Source organism: Hypanus sabinus, chromosome 5, assembly GCF_030144855.1.
Source record: "Hypanus sabinus isolate sHypSab1 chromosome 5, sHypSab1.hap1, whole genome shotgun sequence".
Taxonomy (NCBI): Eukaryota; Metazoa; Chordata; class Chondrichthyes; order Myliobatiformes; family Dasyatidae; genus Hypanus; species Hypanus sabinus.
In genome coordinates this window covers 163,215,671-163,236,589 of record NC_082710.1, presented here as the reverse complement: position 1 = coordinate 163,236,589, position 20,919 = coordinate 163,215,671, and the positions used below count along the sequence as shown (strand labels likewise).

Sequence of the window (20,919 nt, the reverse complement as noted above, 5' to 3'; positions counted from 1 at the left end):
AAGCATCTGGACTAAACTGTTGTAAACCGGGTCAGGGAATGTGAGGTCTGAAGATTCAGCAGGTTCTGAGAGCACAGATGAGATTTTAATCATTAGGCAAACAAACATCTCTGAATCAGTAAACATCAACATGGTTTTGTGAGGGATATCATGTTTGATCTCCAGCGAGCACAGAGTTTAAAAAGAAGCCCACTTTTACGAGCGGACAGCGGAATGTGCGGTGTTTAAAAAGAGGCCCACTTTTAGGAGCGGGCAGCGTCGGAGTGGACAACGAAGTGCGCGGAGTTTAAAAAGAGGCCACTTTTAGGAGCAGACAGCGGAGTGTGCGGAGTTTAAAAAGAGGCCACTTTTAGGAGCAGACAGCGGAGTGTGCGGAGTTTAAAAAGAGGCCACTTTTAGGAGCGGGCAGTGGAGTGTGCAGAGTTTAAAAAGAGGCCCACTTTTAGTAGCGGGCAGCGGAGTGTGCGGAGTTTAAAAAGAGGCCCACTTTTAGGAGCAGACAGCGGAGTGTGCGGAGTTTAAAAAGAGGCCACTTTTAGGAGCAGACAGCGGAGTGTGCGGAGTTTAAAAAGAGGCCCACTTTTGGGAGCGGACAGCGGAGTGTGCGGAGTTTAAAAAGAGGCCCACTTTTAGGAGCGGACAGCGGAGTGTGCAGAGTTTAAAAAGAGGCCACTTTTAGGAGCGGACAGTGGAGTGTGCAGAGTTTAAAAAGAGGCCCACTTTTAGTAGCGGGCAGCGGAGTGTGCGGAGTTTAAAAAGAGGCCCACTTTTAGGAGCAGACAGCGGAGTGTGCGGAGTTTAAAAAGAGGCCCACTTTTAGTAGCGGGCAGTGGAGTGTGCGGAGTTTAAAAAGAGGCCACTTTTAGTAGCGGGCAGCGGAGTGTGCGGAGTTTAAAAAGAGGCCCACTTTTGGGAACGGACAGCGGAGTGTGCGGAGTTTAATAAGAGGCCCACTTTTAGGAGCGGACAGCGGAGTGTGCGGAGTTTAAAAAGAGGCCCACTTTTAGGAGCGGACAGCGGAGTGCGCGGAGTTTAAAAAGAGGCCCACTTTTAGGAGCGGACAGCGGAGTGTGCCGGAGCGGAGTGCTGGGCTTTGGCGCAAGGGGGCTTGAGTGAGAGGAAATCAGTGAGCCTGAGTTTGTGCTTGCTGAGGTAAAAATGGTAAGGTCGGTAAGTACTTTTAAAAATTTATTCTGACTAATTTGGGATCAGGTAATGGGGGAGACAGAGTAGTGTTGTGCTCTATATGCAGTATGTGGGAGGTCAGAGTCAACACAGTTGTCCCTGATGACCACACCTGCAAGAGGTGCGTCCAGCTGCATCTCCTATCAGCCCGAGTTAGGGAGTTGGAGCTGGAGCTGGATGAACTACGGATCATTCGGGAGGCAGAGACAGAGATAGATAGGAGTTATCAGGAGGTAGTCACACCAAAAAGACAGGAGGTAGACAAATGGGTGACTGTCAAGAGAGGCAGGGGGAGCAGGCAGAGAGAGCAGAGCACCGCTGTGGCCATTCCCATCAACAATAAGTATACCGTTTTGGATACTATTGGTGGGGATGACCTACCAGGAACAAGCTGCAGTGGTCCTGTCTCTAGCACTGAGGTTGGACCCTCGACTAGGAAGGGGAGGAGGGAAGAGAAGAGAGCAGTAGTGATAGGGATTCTATAGTCAGGGGGGCAGATAGGAGATTTTGTGGGGAAGATCGGGAGTCTCGGATTGTATGTTAACTCCCTGGTGCCAGGGTCCGGGACATCTGAGATTGGGTGCAGGTTATTCTCGAGAGGGAGGGCAAGAACCCAGATGTTGTGGACCAATGACGTGGGTGGGATGAGTGAGGGGGTCCTGCGTAGGGAGTTCAGGGAGTTAGGTGCGAAGCGGAAGGGCAGGACCTCCAGGGTAACAATCTCAGGATTGCTACCTGTGCCACGTGCGAGTGAGGCAAGGAACAGAAGGATTATACAGATTAATACATGGCTGAGAGGATGGTGCAGGAGGGAGGGCTTCAGGTTTTTAGATAATTGGACTTAGTTTCAGGGAAGGTGGGATCTGTTCCGACAGGACAGTTTACACCTCAACTGGAGCGGTACTAACATTCTTGCAGGAAAGTTTGCTAGTGGTTCTCGGGGGGGGGGGGGGGGGGTTTAAACTAAATTTGCAGGGGGCAGGGATCCAGAATGTGAGAGAGGATAGCGAGAGGAAGAATAAAGGACAGGTGGGGACTACACGGTTCCGGAATATTAAGTGTGTAGTAGAGGAAGGTGGGGCGGAACAAGTGATAAGGAGGACTCGTGTACAGAGGGATGGTCTGAAGGAACATGGAGTTAAATGTGCAGAAAGAATAAGTAAATTGAGGAAGGACAACAAAATTCAAGGGGCGTATAGCCCGAGGGGAGCTGGGTTAAGCACAATAGGCAGCAATTTAAACAGAGAGGAGAAATGGGCTAAAAATTCTATGTCTGAATGCACAAAGTGTCAGAAATAAGGTGGATGAGCTTGAAGCTCAGGTGCGAATGGGTAACTATGATGTTGTTGGGATAATGGAGACATGGCTGCAGGGGGATCAGACCTGGGAAATGAATGTACAAGGGTATACGTGCTATCGTAGGGACAGAAATGTGGGCAGAGGGGCTGGGGTGGCCCTGTTGGTGAGGAATGAGATTCAGTCCTTTGCAAGGGGGTCATAGGATCAGGAGAAGTAGAGTCTGTGTGGATAGAACTGAGGAACAGTAAGAGCAAAAGGACCCTAATGGGTGTTGTCTACAGGCCACCAAACAGTAGCATGGGTATTGGGTGCAAGTTGAATAGGGAGTTAACATTGGCATGTGGCAAAGGTAATGTCACAGTAGTTATGGGGGATTTCAACATGCAGGTGAACTGGGAGAATCAGGTTGGTGCTGGTCCGCAGGATAGGGAGTTTGTAGAGTACCTCTCGGATGCATTCTTGGAACAGCTTGTATGAGAGCCCACCAGGGACAAGACTATTCTGGATTTAGTGTTGTGTAATGAACAGGATTTGATAAGCAATCTTGAAGTAAAGGAGCCCTTAGGAGGTAGTGACCATAATATGATAAGTTTTTGTCTGCAGTTTGAGAGGGATAAGGGCAGATCGAAGGTGTCAGTGTTGCAGATGAACAAAGGAGACTATGGAGCCATGAGGGAGGAGCTGGCCAAAGTTAAATGGACTGATATCCTGGCAGAAAAGACAGTGGAACAGCAATGGCAGGTATTCTTGGGAATAATGCACAAGGTGAAAATCAGTTCGTCCCCCGGAGAAGGAATGATTCAACGGGGGGAAGGGGCCACAGTGGTTGACAAAGGAAGTCAGAGATTGCATAGCATTAAAAAAAAGTATGACAGAGCTAAGATGAGTGGGAAGACAGATGATTGGGAAATTTTTAAGGAACAACAGAACTTAACTAAAAAGGCAATACAGGGAGAAAAAATGAGGTACAAACGCAAGCTAGCCAGGAATATAAAGGAGGATAACAAAAGCTATTTTAGGTATGTGAAGAGAAAGAAGATAGTTAAGAACAATGTTGGGCCCTTGAAGAATGAATTGGGTGAAATTGTTATGGGAAACAGAGAAATGGCAAAAGAATTTAACAAGTACTTTAGATCTGTCTTCACTAGGGAAGACACAAGCAACCTCCCAGATGTATGGATGGGCCAAGGACATAGGGTAACAGAGGAAATGAAACAGATTGACATTCGGAAGGAAACGGTGATGAGAAGATTGATGGGACTGAAGCCTGACAAATCCCCAGGTCCAGATGGTCTGCACCCTAGGGTACTAAAGGAGGTGGCTCTGGAAATTGTGGATGCATTGGTAATCATTTTCCAATGTTCCTTAGATTCAGGATCAGTTCCTGAGGATTGGAGAATGGCTAATGTTATACCACTTTTTAAGAAAGGAGGGAGGAAGAAAACAGAGAACTATCATCCTGTCAGCCTAACATCAGTAGTGGGGAAGATGCTAGAGTCCATTATTAAAGATAATATAGTGGTATATCTAGATAGCAGTGACAGGATTGGGCTGAGCCAGCATGGATTTACCAAGGGCAAATCATGCTTGACTAATCTACTGGAGTTTTTCGAGGATGTAACCAGGAAGTTAGACAAGGGAGATCCAGTGGATGTAGTGTACCTCGATTTTCAGAAGCCATTTGATAAGGTCCCACATAGGAGATTGGTGGGTAAAATCAGAGCTCATGGCATGGGGGGAAGATAATGACATGGATATGTTACGAACCCCATAACTGGGTGTCTTACCAGCAAAGATAGAAGTGTCCGTTGGAGTCTGGTGGTACTATTTTCAACAGTGTTTATTAGTAAAAATACACAAAAATAATATCAATGCCAATATTCAGATAATATACGTCAGCAATGCTAAACCTAAAAGTGCGGGTATATTAATAATCAATAAGAAACAAGCTCTATCGTTGTCTAGGCGATAATGAATTGTCAGATGGAAATATAAAGTTCAGTTCCGTTCATGCAGGCTGCAGTAGTTGTTGGTCGCTGTGTTTCAATTGTTGGAGAGAGAGAGAGAGAGAGAGAGAAAACATGTAAACAGTAACAGTTATTATTTTGCCAACCTTCCTTTACGATCTTGATCCATTGATGCGTTGTTGTTGTGGCCATTCACATATGACCCCTCCGTCCTTTAGCTAGACCGTTCTTCCATGGTGGACTCGTCACCCAGGCAAGGGTGGACACGCACACAAGCCCCCACCGGCCTCGCTATAAAATACTGTGTGTTAAAATTTACCGACCCTTCGTTCGGTCTCCGGTCTCCCACACTGTCTCGTGGGTTTCTGATGCTCACTAGCGTTTCTCCTGGTGCGTCTGAGGGGTGTTACCCCAGACCTCACTTTTATCCCCACTCACGGGGTCTCAGGTGTCAATCAGGTTGAGATGATGTAACCCATCAAACCAGCCCACTCTGGTTGTCCCGAGGGGTTTCAATGACTAGAACAGTACCAAGTAAACAATCCTTCTCCAAAAGACAATAGCAGTTAATCAATGGCTTTTGTCAGTAGGAGACATTCCACCTTATGTATTTCAGAGCTGTGTCTCTCTCATTAACTTTCATGAGCTGTTATCAATAACAACTGCCCTGGCAGCATTCCTTTGTCTCTCTCACTTCCTTGATTACAGCATCGAAAAAGTAGTGATTGCGATTCTCCAAAAAGGTGGGGGGGGGCATTGGTGACTCTGCACCCTTCTGCCCATCAGAGGTGTTCATCCTTCGTAACAGATAGAAAACTGGTTGGCAGATAGAAAGCAAAGGGTAGCGGTGAATGGGTGTTTCTCGAAATGGCAGGTGGTGACTAGTGGGGTGCCACAGGGCTCAGTATTGGGACCACAGCTGTTTACAATATATATCAACGATTTAGATGAAGGCATTGAGAATAACATCAACTAAGCTGGGTGGCAGTGTGACATGTGATTATGATGTTAGAATTCAGGGAGACTATGATAGGCTGGGTGAGTGGGCAGATACTTGGCAGATGGCGTTTAATGTGAATAAGTGTGAGGTTATCCACTTTGGGAGTAAGAACAGGAAGGCAGATTATCTGAATGGCGTAGAGTTAGGTAAGGGAAAAATACAAAGAGATCTAGGAGTCCTTGTTCATCAGTCACTGAAGGTGAATGAGCATGTGCAGCAGGCAGTGAAGAAGGCTAATGGAATGTTGGCCTTTATTACAAAGGGAATTGGGTACAAGAGCAAGGAAATCCTTTTGCATTTGTACAGGGCCCTGGTGAGACCACACCTGGAGTATTGTGTACAGTTTTGGTCTCCAGGGTTAAGGAAGGACATCCTGGCTGTAGAGGAAGTGCAACGTAGATTCACGAGGTTAAATCCTGGGATGTCCGGACTGTCTTACGCAGAGAGGTTAGAGAGACTGGGCTTGTACATGCTTCAATTAAGGGGATTTAGAGGGGATCTGATTGCAGCATATAATATTATTAAGGGATTGGACAGGATAGAGGCAGGAAATATGTTCCAGATGCTGGAAGAGTCCAGTACCAGAGGGCATGGCTTAAGAATAAGGGGTAGGTCATTTAGGAAGGAGTTAAGGAAAAACTTCTTACCCCAGAGAGTTGTGAAGGTGTGGAGTGCACTGCCTCAGAAGGCAGTGGAGGCCAATTCTCTGGATGCTTTCAAGAAGAAGCTAGATAGGTATCTTATGGATAGGGGAATCAAGGGATATGGGGACAAGGCAGGAACCGGGTATTGATAGTAGATGATCAGCCATGATATCAGAATGGTGGTGCAGGCTCGAAGGGCCGAATGGTTACTTCTGCACCTATTGTCTATTTATCGGCCTCTTTTTACAGTGATAACGTGCTGTGGGTAAAGGTGGATCTGCTGTGTTTAGATTTCCAGTGAACATTTACTATGGTGTCATATCAAAGGTTATTGTGGAGAATGTGAAACAGGAAGAAGACATTCGGCATAAATGGGTCTTTTCTGGTTGTCTGGATGTAAAAGTGGATGCCGCTGTGTTTGATTCTGAGAACAGAGATTTTCATAATTTTCTGTAATGTTCTTGCTGTGGGAGATGAAGGTACCAATGATCTGGTGGTTAAATTTGACACCAGCATAATTGTGATAAGGACATATGGAGGGTCCAAAGCGATGAGAATGGGCAAATCATCTGACAAATGGAGTGTAAGGTGGCAGAATGTGGAATTGTTCATTTTGTCAGGGAAAACAAAGGAGTGTATTATTGAAATGGGGAGAGGCTGCAGATGCAGAGGGAGCTGGGTTCATTGGGCATCATTAGCAATTGGGACAATTTCAGCTTCAGCAAGTAATCAGGGAAGGTAACCGAATGTCACATTTATTGTAGAGTGAACTGACTATACAAGAGTTAAAATTATCTCAGTTAAACTGGACACGTTCAAGTTTATTGTCACCTGACTGTACATAATACAACCAAATGAAACAACATTCCTCCAGACCACGGTGCACCCACAAATCACAGATCACTCACAGCACAGAAAACAAAATATCACCACAAATACATTAATAAAACATAATCCAGAGTGCATGTGGTGTGCAGCACAGGTAAACAGTAAACAGCTTGCTGAGGGGGAGCAGTTTCAAGTTGCTGAGTGTCAACATCTCTGAGGATCTATCCTGGCCCAACATCTTTTTTTTTTAACTTTTTTTATTGAGTTTTCAAATGATTACAGAAAGAAAAAAATATATACCCTTCCCCCCTCCCCTTTGCTCCCCCGCTAATATCCCTATAGAAAAAAAGAAAAAGAAAAAGAAAAAGAAAGAAAGAGAGAGTGCCTGAATATCGGAAGATCCCCACATGCTCCACGGAGTTCGTAATAACTTTAGTATATATATTTATTTATTTCCCCAAATAACCAATTATTAACTTCGGAGCACCTACATATTTAATCCTGTCTTTTGTAAATAAGGGCACCAAACTTTCAAAAATGTTTCATATTTATCTCTTACATTATAAGTAATAATATCAAGTGGAATACAGCTGGAAATTTCATTCTTCCAACAATCTATACTTGAGTATGAATCCGATTTCCAAGTAACTGCAATAGCCTTCTGGCTACTGCCAGTGCAATTTTTATGAATTCTTTCTGATACTTATTCAATTTGGGTTTCGATTTTATCCCTTCAATATCGCCTAATAAAAATAATATTGGATGATGTGGAAGTTGTGTTCCAGTAATTTGTTCCAATAAAACTCTTAAATTTGTCCAAAAAGTTTGAATTTTAGAACAAGACCAAGTAGAATGTAAAAAAAGTACTGATTTCTTGGTTACATCGGAAACACTGATCAGATAAATTTGGATTTAATTTATTTATTTTTTGTGGTGTAATATATAATTGATGTAAAAAATTATATTGCACTAATCTTAACCGGACATTTATTGTATTTGTCATACTATCAAGACATAGTCTTGACCAATTTGTTTCTTCAATTTTAATATTCAAGTCACTTTCCCATTTTTGTCTTGACATGGATTCTTTGTTTAATTGCCTGTTTTTGAATCAAGCTATACATACAAGAAATAATTTTTTTAGTTTTTCCTTTTTGAATTAAAGTTCTATTTCATTAGATTTCGGCAATAACATTGTTTGACCTGATTTTTCTCTTAAATAAGCCCTTAATTGGAAGTAACAAAAAAGAGTGTTGTTTGATATTTTATATTTATTCTTTAATTGATCAAATGACATTAACATCAATCAAAACAATCTCCTATATATTTAATCCCTTTTTGAAACCAATTATATAAAAGTTGATTAACCATTGTAAAAGGAATAAGTCTATTTTGAATTAAAGATCTCTTTGCTAATAAAGATTTCTTTGTCTCATCATCAACATTTATCTTATTCCATAAGTCAATCAAATGTTTTAATATAGGAGATTCTTTCTTTTCCCATATCCATTTAGATTCCCATTTATATATAAAATCTTCTGGTGTATTTTCTCATATTTTATCTAGTTCTATTCTAATCCATGCCGGTCTATCTTTCTCAAAAAAAGATGCGATAAATCTAAGTTGATTTGCTTTATAATAATTCTTAACATTTGGAAGTTGTAACCCTCTTAGATCAAATTTCCATGTCAATTTTTCCAGTGATATTCTTGACATCTTACCTTTCCAAAGAAACTTCCACACATATTTATTTAACTCTTGAAAAAACTTCTGGGGTAGTTGTATTGGTAGAGATTGGAATAAGTATTGTAGTCTAGGGAATATATTCATTTTTATGGTATTTACTCTACCTACTAATGTTATTGGTAATATCATCCATTTATCAATATCTTCTTGAATTTTTTTCAATAATGGTAAGTAATTTAATTTATATGTTCTTTATATCATTATCAACTCTTATACCTAAATATTTTATACCGTTTGTTGGCCATCTAAATTGAGTTATTAATTGACATTGACTATAATTTCACTTTTATCCCAATTTATTTTGTAACCTGATATTCTTCTAATCTAGAGGATAATTTACTCAACGAGTTCAATGGGTTTGTTAAATAAAGCAGAACATCATCAGCAAATAATTTAATCTTGTATTCCTCCTGGTTAACTCTGAAACCCTTAATATCTGGGTCCATTCTAATTAATTCAGCTAATGGTTCTATCGCCAACACAAATAAAGCAGGTGATAATGGACAACCTTGTCTAGTTGACCTTGTTAACTGAAATGGTGTTGAAATTTGACCATTTGTCACTACTTTAGCTTTGGGATTAGTATTTAAGGTTTTAATCCATTTTATAAAAGATACTCCTCATCCATATTTTTCCAATACCTTAAATAAAAAATCCCATTCCAATCTATCAAATGCTTTTTCTGCATCTAAAGCAACTGCCACACTCATTTCCTCCCTCTTTTGAGCCAAATGAATTATACTAAATAACCGAGTTACATTATCTGCCGATTGTCTATTTTTAATAAATCCTGTTTGATCCATATGTATTAATTTTGGTAAGTATATAGATAATCTATTAGATAGTATTTTTGCTATTATTTTATAATCAGTGTTTAACAAAGAAATGGGTCTATATGATGTTGGCTTTAAAAGATCTCTATCTTTTTTTGGAAATACTATTAAAATAGCTGTCGAAAAAGATTCTGGAAGTTTATGCGTTCTTTCCGCTTGATTTATTAACTCCATAAAAGGAGGAATTAATAAATCTTTAAACTTATTATAAAATTCAGGTGGAAAACCATCTTCTCCTGGAGATTTATTACTTTGAAATGATCCTAGAGCTTCTTCGACCTCTTTTAATGTAAAAGGCATATCTAATCCCTTCTGTTCCGTATTCAATTTTGGAAGAGTTATTTGTGATAAAAACCTTTCTATCTTGACATTAGCATTTTGTGATTCTGATTTATACAATTCAGAATAATAATTCTTGAAAGTTTCATTAATTTCTAAAGGTTTATAAGTAATTTTATTTACTCTTGTTCGAATTGCATTTATTGTTTTAGAAGTCTGGTCTGTTTTTAACTGCCATGCAAGGACCTTATGTGATCTTTCACCTAGTTCATAATATCTCTGTTTAGTTCTCATAATTGCTTTTTCTGTTCGATATGTCTGAAGTGTAACTTCTTGTTAATAAGTTGTCTTTGTTTTTCTTCTGTCATATATCTTTGAGATTCTTTTTCTTATTTTGTAATCTCTTTTTCCAATTGATCTATTTCTATCATATATTCCTTCTTAATTTTAGAAGTATAACATATTATCTGACCTCTCAAATATGCCTTCATTGCTTCCCACAATATAAATTTATCATCAACTGAATGTGAATTTGTTTCTAAAAAGAACTGAATCTGCTTTTTCATAAAATCACAAAAATCTTGACATTTTGGTAATATTGAATTAAATCTCCATCTATAAATTGATTCCTCTTTATCTATCATTATCATTGTCATTATCAAAGGAGAATGATCTGACAATATTCTCGCTTTATATTCCATATTTTTCACTGTCTTGAATATTCGTTGATAATGGGAAAAAATCTATCCTTGAATATGTTTTATGTCTATTTGAATAAAATGAATAATCTCTTTCTTTTGGGTTAATTCTTCTCCATATATCAATCAAATTTAAATCTTTTATCAATGATACAGTTAATTTTTGTACTTTTGATTTTGTGACAACCTTTGTTGATCTATCTAAAACTGGATCTAGACAAAAGTTAAAATCTCCACCTATTAATATTTTGTCATGTGCGTTAGCCAAATTCAAAAAGAGCTCTTGTATAAATTTTACATCATTTTCATTTGGTGCATAAATATTCATAAGAGTCCATAGTTCTGAAAAAATTGGACAATGTATAATTACATATCTCCCCGCCGAATCAATTAATACATTTTGTATTTTAATTGGTAAATTTTTATTAACCAAAATTGCAACTCCTCTCACCTTTGAATTAAATGAAGCTGCAATAACATTTCCAACCCAGTCTCTTTTTAATTTCTGATGTTCTATCTCTGTTAAGTGTGTTTCTTGTAAAAAAAAGCTATATCTATTTTCATTTTTTAAATGTATGTTAAGATTCTTTTTCTTTTCACCGGTCCATTAAGACCATTAACATTAAAACTTTAAAAATTCAGTAAATTAGTCATTAGTTTTAATTGTGTTACTCCGATCTATAATAATACCTAATCTTTCAACTTTCGTGGTATCTTGGGGAATCTTTTTAAAATTCTTCATGTTGCTATATGTGTCCCCACCGATCATGCAGGCAGAAAGATAGAAGAAAAATAGATTATAAAGACAAAAACAAAATACCCCCCTACTAATGTTGTGAAAAAAAAAACACAACATTATCCCCCTCTGTTGAACGGGTCATGGCAATCGCCATGATTACAGACGTGAATCCCGTAGTAATCGATCCAAAGCTCCCCAGCCCCCCGCAACATAAAAAAGTATATATAAAAGAAGAAAAAAAATACTATTCTCAATTGGTATTTCTCAAATTTTGCCTTTCTCCGCTGTTTCATCCTTAAATGTCCATCGCTTCCATTCACTGTCTCTGTCTTCATCTTTAATCCATTATGCTTGGAAATCTCTATATGTAGTTGGTGAATAATTGGGAGTTTTTGTGCGAACTCCTCCGCTTCTCGATAAGCGGTAAAAAATCTTCTTTTTCCATCCTCCAAAAAAATTATGTGTTGCTGGGTGACGCATTATAAATTTATAACCCTTTTACCATAAAACTCTTTTCGCTGGGTTAAATTCCTTCTTTCTCTTCAAAAGGTTATAACTTGTATCAGGATAGAAAAGAACTGCTTTGGCCCGTTTCTCTTTTTGGCACATTGGGCAGCAGCCTTCAGGATCTTTTCTTTATCTTGGTATCTTAAGCATTTTATCAAAATTGATCGTGGATCTTGATCAGCTTGAGGTCTTGACCTTAAGGCTCTATGAGCCCTTTCAATTTCAATTAGAGTTTCTTCTTCCATTTCCAAGTTTTCAGGTATCCATTTTTGAAAAAAATTTATTGGATCTTCTCTTTCTATATCTTCTTTAAGTCCAACAATTTTAATATTGTTTTGTCTACTAAAATTTTCAAGCTTATCCATTTTTTCCAACAATTGTTTTCTTTCTGATGTCCAGGCAGTAATATCATCTTCCATTTTATTCATTCTTTCAACCATGTCTTCTGTTGTAGCTTCCAAATCTATAATTCTCTTTTCCATTTTTTCCTGTCTTTTTGTCATTTTATCAAACATAATCTCCATATTTATCATTTTTTGGATTACTTTTAATGCGTTTAATTTTTCTAATTTACGCATTATTTGCATCAAAGTCTTTTCTATATTTCCAGAAAAACTTTTACCTCGTCTGCTTCTTCCAGAGAATCTGAATCTACCTCAGATTCACTTTCACTTCCGGTTTCAATCGTAACTGGGATTTGTAGTTCAGGTTGCTCTCGTTTGCGCATGCTCCTTCTTTCACGTTTGCACAGTTCTCGTTGGTCTTTTTCTTTAGAAATGGTCGATGTTGCCGCAGTTTCCTGTTCTGTATCGGCGGAAGTGAAATGTACCCGAGCCCGCGGTTCTTTGGCAGAAGTGGGCCTTGATTCTGTTCCAACTTGCGTTGTATTCATGGTATTAGTTTTCTTCATCTTCTGTTTGTGAGGCATAACTTGAAACAATCCGGAGTAGTTTATAAGTAACTTTTAGAAAGTATTGACAAACTTTTCTTCACTTAAACATTAATTTACTGATTTTTTACGGGAGAGCTGGGTTCCCGCATCTCGATCCTACGTCATCACGTGACGTCCCCCCTGGCCCAACATCCTGATACAATTACAAAGAAGGCACGACTGCGGCTATATTTCCTGAGGAACTCAAGGACAACAGGGATGTCACCAAAGACACTCACAACTTTCTGCCGATGCACTTTGAAGAGCTTTCTAACTGGTTGGATCACAGTCTGGTGTGAGGGGTCACTGTGCAGGATCAGAATAAGCTGCAGAAAGTTGTAAACTCAGTCAGCTCCATCATGGGCACCAGCCTCCCCAGCATCCAGGACATCTTTTAAAGGCCAGGCCTCAAAAAGGCAGCATTGACCCTTCAGGCCCCCCAACAACCAGGATATGCCCCCTTCTCATTGCAAAGATCAAGGAGGAGGTAGAAGATCTGAAGACACTGACGTGAAGTTCCAAACCAAACCTGAATCAACGATGGGATGCTCGACAGCTGTGGCAGGGTTTGAATGCTATCACCTCTTATAAAGTTAAATCGAGTGACGTGGGAGACAGCAGAGCTTCACTTCCAGATGAGCTCAATGTTTTCTCTGCTCACGTTGACTATCAGAACATGGAGGAACCATCGCAAACTCCCACATCCCCTGATGATCCAATGATCTGAAGTGTGGGTTGTCTTCAGGAGGGTGAATCGCAGGAAAGAATCTGGACCGGACTGGGTAACTGGCCACATACTAAAATGCTGATGAACTGTGTTCACTGCGATCTTTAACCTCTTGCTTCGGCAGAGTGTGGTACCACCTGCATCAAGCAGGCTTCATTCATGTTGGTGTTCAGGAAGAGCGTGGTGACCTGCTTCAATGACTATCGCCCAGTTACACTGAGGTACATCGACAGTGATGACGTGTTTTGACAGGTTTGTGATGAAACATAACAGCTCCTGTCCAAGAGGCGACTTGGGTCCACTCCAATTTGCATCCGGAGCAACAGGTCTACAGCAGATGCCATCTCATTGGCTCCTCACTTAATCTTGGAACTTCTGGACACCAAAGTCACATACATCAGGATGTTCGTTATTAACTACAGCTCAGAATTCAATACCATCATCCCCTCAAATCTAATCAATAAGCTACAAGACCTTGGCCTCAATATCTCCCTGTGCAATTGGATCCTGAATTTCTTCACTTGCAAACTCCAGTCAGCAGCGTCTCGCCTCAATCTCCATCAGCACAGGTGTACCCCAGGGCAGTGAGCTTACCTGCTCTACTTGCTTTACATCAATGAGTATATTGATTTGCTGCAGCATAGCCCAGTCAGTTCGGATTGGCAACAACATCTCCTCCACGATCTCCATCAGCACAGGTGACCACAGGGCTGTGAGCTTAGACCCTGCTCTACCTGCTTTACACTTATGACTGTGTGGCTGAGCACAGTTCCATTGCCACATTCAGGTTTGCTGACAACACCACTGTCACAGGCCAAATCAAAGTGTTGATGAATCAGCGTACAGGAGGGAGATTGAAAATCTGTCTGAGTGGTGTCACAACAACAACCTCTCACTCAATGTCAGAAAGACCAAGGAGTTGATTACAGACTTCAGGAGAAGGAAACCAGAGGTCCATGAGCCGGTCCTCATCAGAGGATCAGAGGCGGAGAGGGTCAGCAGTTTCAAATTGCTGGGTGCTACTATTTCAGAGGACCTGTCCCGGGTCCAGCACGGAAATCCAATTCTGAAGAAAGCATGGCAGTGCCTGTACCAGTTCCTTAGCAGTTGGCAGAGATTTGGCATGACATCTAAAACTTTGACAAACTTTCTAACATCTACACTTCTATTGATGTGTAGTGGAGAGTATATTGACTGGCTGCATCATAGCCTGGTATGGAAATACTAATGACTTTGAATGGAAAACCGGACACAAAGTAACGGATTCATCCCAGTACATCACGGGTAAAGCCCTCTGAACCACTGAGCACATCTACATGAAACACTGTCGTAGGAAAGCAGCACCCATCATCAGGGATTCCCACCAACCAGGTCATGCTTTCTTCTCACTGTGGCCATCAGGTAGAAGGTACAAGAGCCTCAGGACTTGCACCACCAGGTTCAAGAACAGTTACTACCCCTCAATCATCAGGCTCTTGAACAAAAGAGGATAACTACACTCAACTTCACTTGTCCCATCCTTGAAATGTTCCCACAACCAATGATCTCACTTTCAAGGACTCTGTCTCATTATCTCATGTACTTGTTATTTATTTGCATTTGAGCAGTTGTTGTCTTCAGCACTCTGGTTGATCTTTCATTGATCCTGTTATCGTTACAATTCTAGAGATTTGCAGGGCAGCACACGAGAAAGTGAATCTCAGGGTTGTATCTGGTGATATTTATGTACTTTGATAATCAACTTGACTTTGAACTTTGAACAACTGACACTCTGTCAAGACCCTCAGGATTTTCACGGAGAACAGTACAGCACAGGAACCGGCCCTGAGGCAGAGTGTCTGTGCTGAACATGATACCAAATCAAACTCATCCCTTCTGCCTGAACACGATCCATATCCCTCCATCCCCTGCAGACTCTTCTGCCTGAACACGATCCATATCCCTCCATCCCCTGCAGATTCTTCTGTCAGAACATGATCCATATCCCTCCATCCCCTGCAGACTCTTCTGCCTGATCATGATCCATATCCCTCCATCCCCTGCAGATTCTTCTGCCTGAACACGATCCATATCCCTCCATCCCCTGCAGATTCTTCTGCCTGAACACGATCCATATCCCTCCATCCCCTGCAGATTCTTCTGCCTGAACATGATCCATATCCCTCCATCCCCTGCAGACTCTTCTGCCTGAACACGATCCATATCCCTCCATCCCCCGCAGATTCTTCTGCCTGAACATGATCCATATCCCTCCATCCCCTGCAGATTCTTCTGCCTGATCATGATACATATCCCTCCATCCCCTGCAGATTCTTCTGCCTGAACATAATCCATATCCCTCCATCCCCTGCAGATTCTTCTGCCTGATCATGATCCATATCCCTCCATCCCCTACAGATTCTTCTGTCTGAACACGATCCATATCCCTCCATCCCCTGCAGATTCTTCTGTCTGAACACGATCCATATCCCTCCATCCCCTGCAGATTCTTCTGGCTGAACACAATCCATATCCCTCCATCCCCTGCAGATTCTTCCGCCTGAGCACGATCCATATCCCTCCATCCCCTACAGATTCTTCTGCCTGATCATGATCCATATCCCTCCATCCCCTGCAGATTCTTCTGCCTGAACACGATCCATATCCCTCCATCCCCTGCAGATTCTTCTGCCTGAACACGATCCATATCCCTCCATCCCCTACAGATTCTTCTGCCTGATCATGATCCATATCCCTCCATCCCCTGCAGATTCTTCTGCCTGAACATGATCCATATCCCTCCATCCCCTGCAGATTCTTCTGCCTGAACACGATCCATATCCCTCCATCCCCTGCAGATTCTTCTGCCTGAACATGATCCATATCCCTCCATCCCCCGCAGATTCTTCTGCCTGAACATGATCCATATCCCTCCATCCCCTGCAGATTCTTCTGCCTGATCATGATCCATATCCCTCCATCCCCTGCAGATTCTTCTGCCTGAACACGATCCATATCCCTCCATCCCCTGCAGATTCTTCTGCCTGAACACGATCCATATCCCTCCATCCCCTGCAGATTCTTCTGCCTGAACATGATCCATATCCCTCCATCCCCTGCAGATTCTTCTGCCTGAACATGATCCATATCCCTCCATCCCCTGCAGATTCTTCTGCCTGAACACGATCCATACCCCCCGTCCCCTGCAGATTCTTCTGTCTGTCTGAATGCCTTTTAAATGCCTCCCCCACCCCTGGCAGCCCACTCTAGACATTTGGCACTCTGTAAAATAATTTGCCCTGCTGTCAGGAATGGTGGCAGATGGAGCCAAATGCAGGACGAAGACACTGAAGTACTAGGGGAATGCCATGGCATTTAAGGGTAGAACTGGGGTTCAGGTAGATAGAGTGTCGGGCGGGCAAAGCGGAGCGGGCTCCTGGAGTTCGAGTTCAGGTAGACAGGCTCCCGGGGTTCAGGCAGACAAGCAGACAGGTCTAGGTGGCTAGATAGCTTGGCGGAGAGCCCTCCCTGGGTGGGCCGCATATGTCCTGGGTAGGGACGCCTCCCAGGCGGAAATACCGGAGGCCTGGGCATGACGCGAACCCCTAGGCGGGTGCGGCGCACAATCCTAGGGTTTAGGCGGAAGAGGAGGATGGGGCAGAACCCCCGCCGGGCAGCAGCAGACCAGCCGGGCCTGCCCAACGGAGGCAAGGGGTAGGAACAGGCAAAGGTCCAGGGTGACCAACACAACAGCCATGATAGCAGGAAATTTGGGAAAGGCCGGCAGACAGCGCGACTGCGCGAGCAAAACAAACGAGAACCGGGACCAGCGCATCGGAAGAAAGGTGGGGGAGAGGACCAACTTGGCAGTACTGGTACAGGGCAGAGAAACATGATGAGGAGTAGATTAACTTATTTGCTGATGATGTTCTGCTTTATTTAACAAACCCATTGCACTCATTGCGTAAATTATCCTCTCGATTAGAAGAATATGGGAAAATATCAGGGTACAAAATAAATTGGGATAAAAGTGAAATTCTACTTCTTACTAAAGGAGATTATAGTTAATGTCGATTAGTAACTCACTTTAGATGGCCAGTAAATGGTATAAAGTATTTAGGTATAAGAGTTGATAATGATATAAAGAATCTATATAAATTAAATTATTTGCCATTATTGAAAAAAATTCAAGAGGATCTTGATAAATGGATGATGTTACCAATAACATTAGTAGGCAGAGACAATGCTGTAAAAATGAATATATTTCCTAGATTACAGTATTTATTTCAAACATTACCAATACAACTGCCGCAGAAGTTTTTTCACGAGTTGAATAAATGTGTGAGGACGTTTCTTTGGAAAGGTAAGATGTCAAGAATATCATTGGAAAAATTGAGATGGAAATTTGACCTAGGAAGGTTATAACTCCCAAATTTTAAGAATTATTATAAAGCAAATCAACTTAGATTTATTGCATCTTTTTTGATGAAGATAAACCTGCATGGATTAGAATAGAGCTAGATAAGATAGGAGAAAATATACCAGAAGATTTTATATATAAATGGGAATCTAAATGGATACGAGAAAAGAAAGAATCCCTTATATTCAAACATCTGATTTATGGATTTAAGGAACAAGACAAATGTTGATGATGAGATAAAGAAATCTTTATTAGCAAAGAGATCTCTAATTCAAAACAGACTCATTCCTTTTACAATGGATAACCAACTTTTATATTACTGGTTTCAAAAAGGGATTAGATATATAGGAGATTGTTTCGAAGGAGGTATATTGATGTTGTTTAATCAGTTAAAGAATAAATATGAAATATCAAATAACACTCTTCTGTTATTTCCAATTAAGGGCTTATTTAAGAGATAAACTGGGTCAAACAATGTTAATGCCGAAAGCTAATGAAATAGAAACTTTAATTCAAAAAGGAAAAATTAAAAAATTTACTTCTTGTATGTATAATTTGATTCAAAAACAGACAATTAAACAAGGAATTCATAAGTCAAGACAAAAATGGGAAACTGATTTGAATATTAAAATTGATGAAACAAGTTGGTCAAGATTGCTTTGACAGTATAACAAATATAATAAATGTTGGACTTGGACTAGTACATTATAATTTTCTATATCAACTATATAGTACACTGCAAAAAATAAATAGATTAAACCCTAACCTATCTGATCAGTGTTTTTGATGTAATTGGTACTTTCCTACATTCTACTTGGTCTTGTTCTAAAATCCAACCTTTTTGCATAAATTTAAGAGTTTCATTGGAACAAATTATTGGAATACAACTTCCAAATAACCCAATATTATTTTTACTAGGTGACATTGAAGGAATAAAACTGAAACTAAATTGAACAATTATCTGAAAGAATTTATAAAAATCGCATTGGCAGTAGCCAAAAAGGCTATTGCAGTTACTTGGAAATCGGATTCATACTGAAATATGGAACATTGGAATAATGAAATTCTTAGCTGCATTTCACTTGAAAAAATTACTTATAATCTAAGGGATAAATATGATACATTTCTGAGTATTTGGCGCCCTTATTTACAAAAGATAGGTTGGTATATATAGGTGCTTCAAAGATAAAGATGTTGGTCCTTTGGGGAAAGAAGTAAATACATATATTATACTTAATTTGAATTCCATGGAGCATGTGGTGATCTTCCGATATCCAGGCAGTTTTTCTTTTCTTTCTCTCTTTTTTTTCTCTATTTTTTCTTTCTTTTCTTTTTTTTCTTTCTTCTTCATTAGGGATATGTTATGGGGAGGAGGGTTATTAGTCCTCTATGTAATCAATTAAATTCAATAAAAAAATTTAATCAGTAAAATAAAGTTACCATCTAAATTTCCATCCAAGTCACTTCTGCATTACAAACAAGAGGTCCCAGCACAGATACCTACAAAACACCACGAGTCACAGACCCCCACCCAGAATAACAACCATGCTGAAGAGCGTGGCCTCACCCTTACACAGCACAGCAGTAACAGAGAATGCTTGAATCAGCTGTTGAAAAACAGCAACAACGGCAGGCTTCCAGTCTCCAGCTACAATGTTGTGTTTTGATAAAAACGTTACAGCACACTGTAATTGTAGTTTTTTTAGGTTTTATTTAAAGTATAAAACAATCAGCATTGTAAACTTGTTCGGGTGTTAGATTTTCATCAACAACGATCTTTGCAAACTTATCACTGAAATCCTCGGATCAGAAGATGCTTTATCATCAGGGATGGTCAGCTTGGCTTTGTGTGTGGTAGTTCATGTTTAACCAATATTTTAAAGTTTCTTGAGGAAGTTACCAGGACAATTAATGAGGGCAAGGCAGTGGACGTTGTCTATGTGGACTTTAGCAAGGCACTTGACATGGTTCCACATGGGAGGTTGTTATGAAACGTTCAGACACTTGGCTTTCAGGATGAGATAGTAAACTGATTCATCCATAATTCATTGGAAGTTGTGTCATGGGTAGATAGGGTCATAAGGAAAGCTTTTGGCACATTGGCCTTCATAAATCAATGTTTTGAGTACAGGAGATGCTTAGGTTGAATTTGTCTAAAACTTTGGTGAGGACTAATTTGGAGTACTGTGTATCGTTTTGCTCACCTACCTACAGGAAAGAAGTAAATAATTTTGAGAAAGTACTTTTCATTATATTAATGCCAGGAGCTGGAGGTTTTGCTACTATTCTTGAACTATAATCTGTTTTGAAAATTTATTTCAACAGGGATCGGTGCTGGGTCTGTTGTTGTTTGTCATCTGTGTCAACAATCTGGTTGATAATGTGATTCACTGGATCAGTAAATTTGCAGCTGACACCAAGCGTGGGGGTATCGTGGACAGCGAGGAAGGCTGTCATTGGTTGTGGGGGGATCTGGACCAGCTGGAAAAATGGGCTGAAAAATGACAGATGGAATTTAATGCAGACAAGGGCTTGGTGATGCACTTTGGGAGGACCAACCAGGGCAGGTCTAACACAGAGAATGGTAGGGTACTGAGGAGTGTGATAAAACAAGGGCATCTGGGAATACAGGTCCATAATTTATTGAAAGAGGAGTGGGATGAAATGGTGAAGTTGTATATGAAATTGGTGAGGTGCAGTTTGGAGCACTGTGTGCAGTTTTGGTCACCTACCAACAGGAAAGATGTAAATAAGGTTGAAAGAATGCTGAGAAAACTTGCAAGGATGTTGGAGGACCTGAGATACAGAGAAAGATTGAATAAGTTAGGACTTTATTCCTTGGAAAGTAGAGGTTTGGGGGGAGATTTGACAGAGATTTTGAAGGGTACAGATAGGGTAAATGCAAGCAGTATTTTTCCACTGAGGCTGGGTGGATCTACAAATAGAGGTCATGGGTTGAGTTTCAAAGATCAAAGTTTCAAAGTGCATTTATTATCAAAGAACATAGAAATTATACAAGGTTGAGATTTGTTTGCTTACAGGCAGTCACAAAGCAAGCAACTCGAAAGAACCCAATTGAAGAAAATGAGACCAACTCCCCAGTGTCCAGAGAGAAAGAGAAACAGAAACACCAAATC

At 40.6% G+C, this 20,919-nt stretch overlaps 1 protein-coding gene across 1 annotated transcript in view; it reads left to right on the top strand.

Moving 5' to 3' along the window:
• The window catches only part of LOC132394809 (uncharacterized), a 74,288-nt gene extending 60,656 nt beyond the window's left edge, over positions 1-13,632 (top strand). Inside the window, exon 8 of the mRNA XM_059971215.1 lies at positions 13,508-13,632. Coding sequence (XP_059827198.1) covers positions 13,508-13,632 — 125 coding nt within the window. The remainder of the gene's footprint in view (positions 1-13,507) is intronic.
• The last annotated feature ends 7,287 nt before the right edge of the window (positions 13,633-20,919 follow it).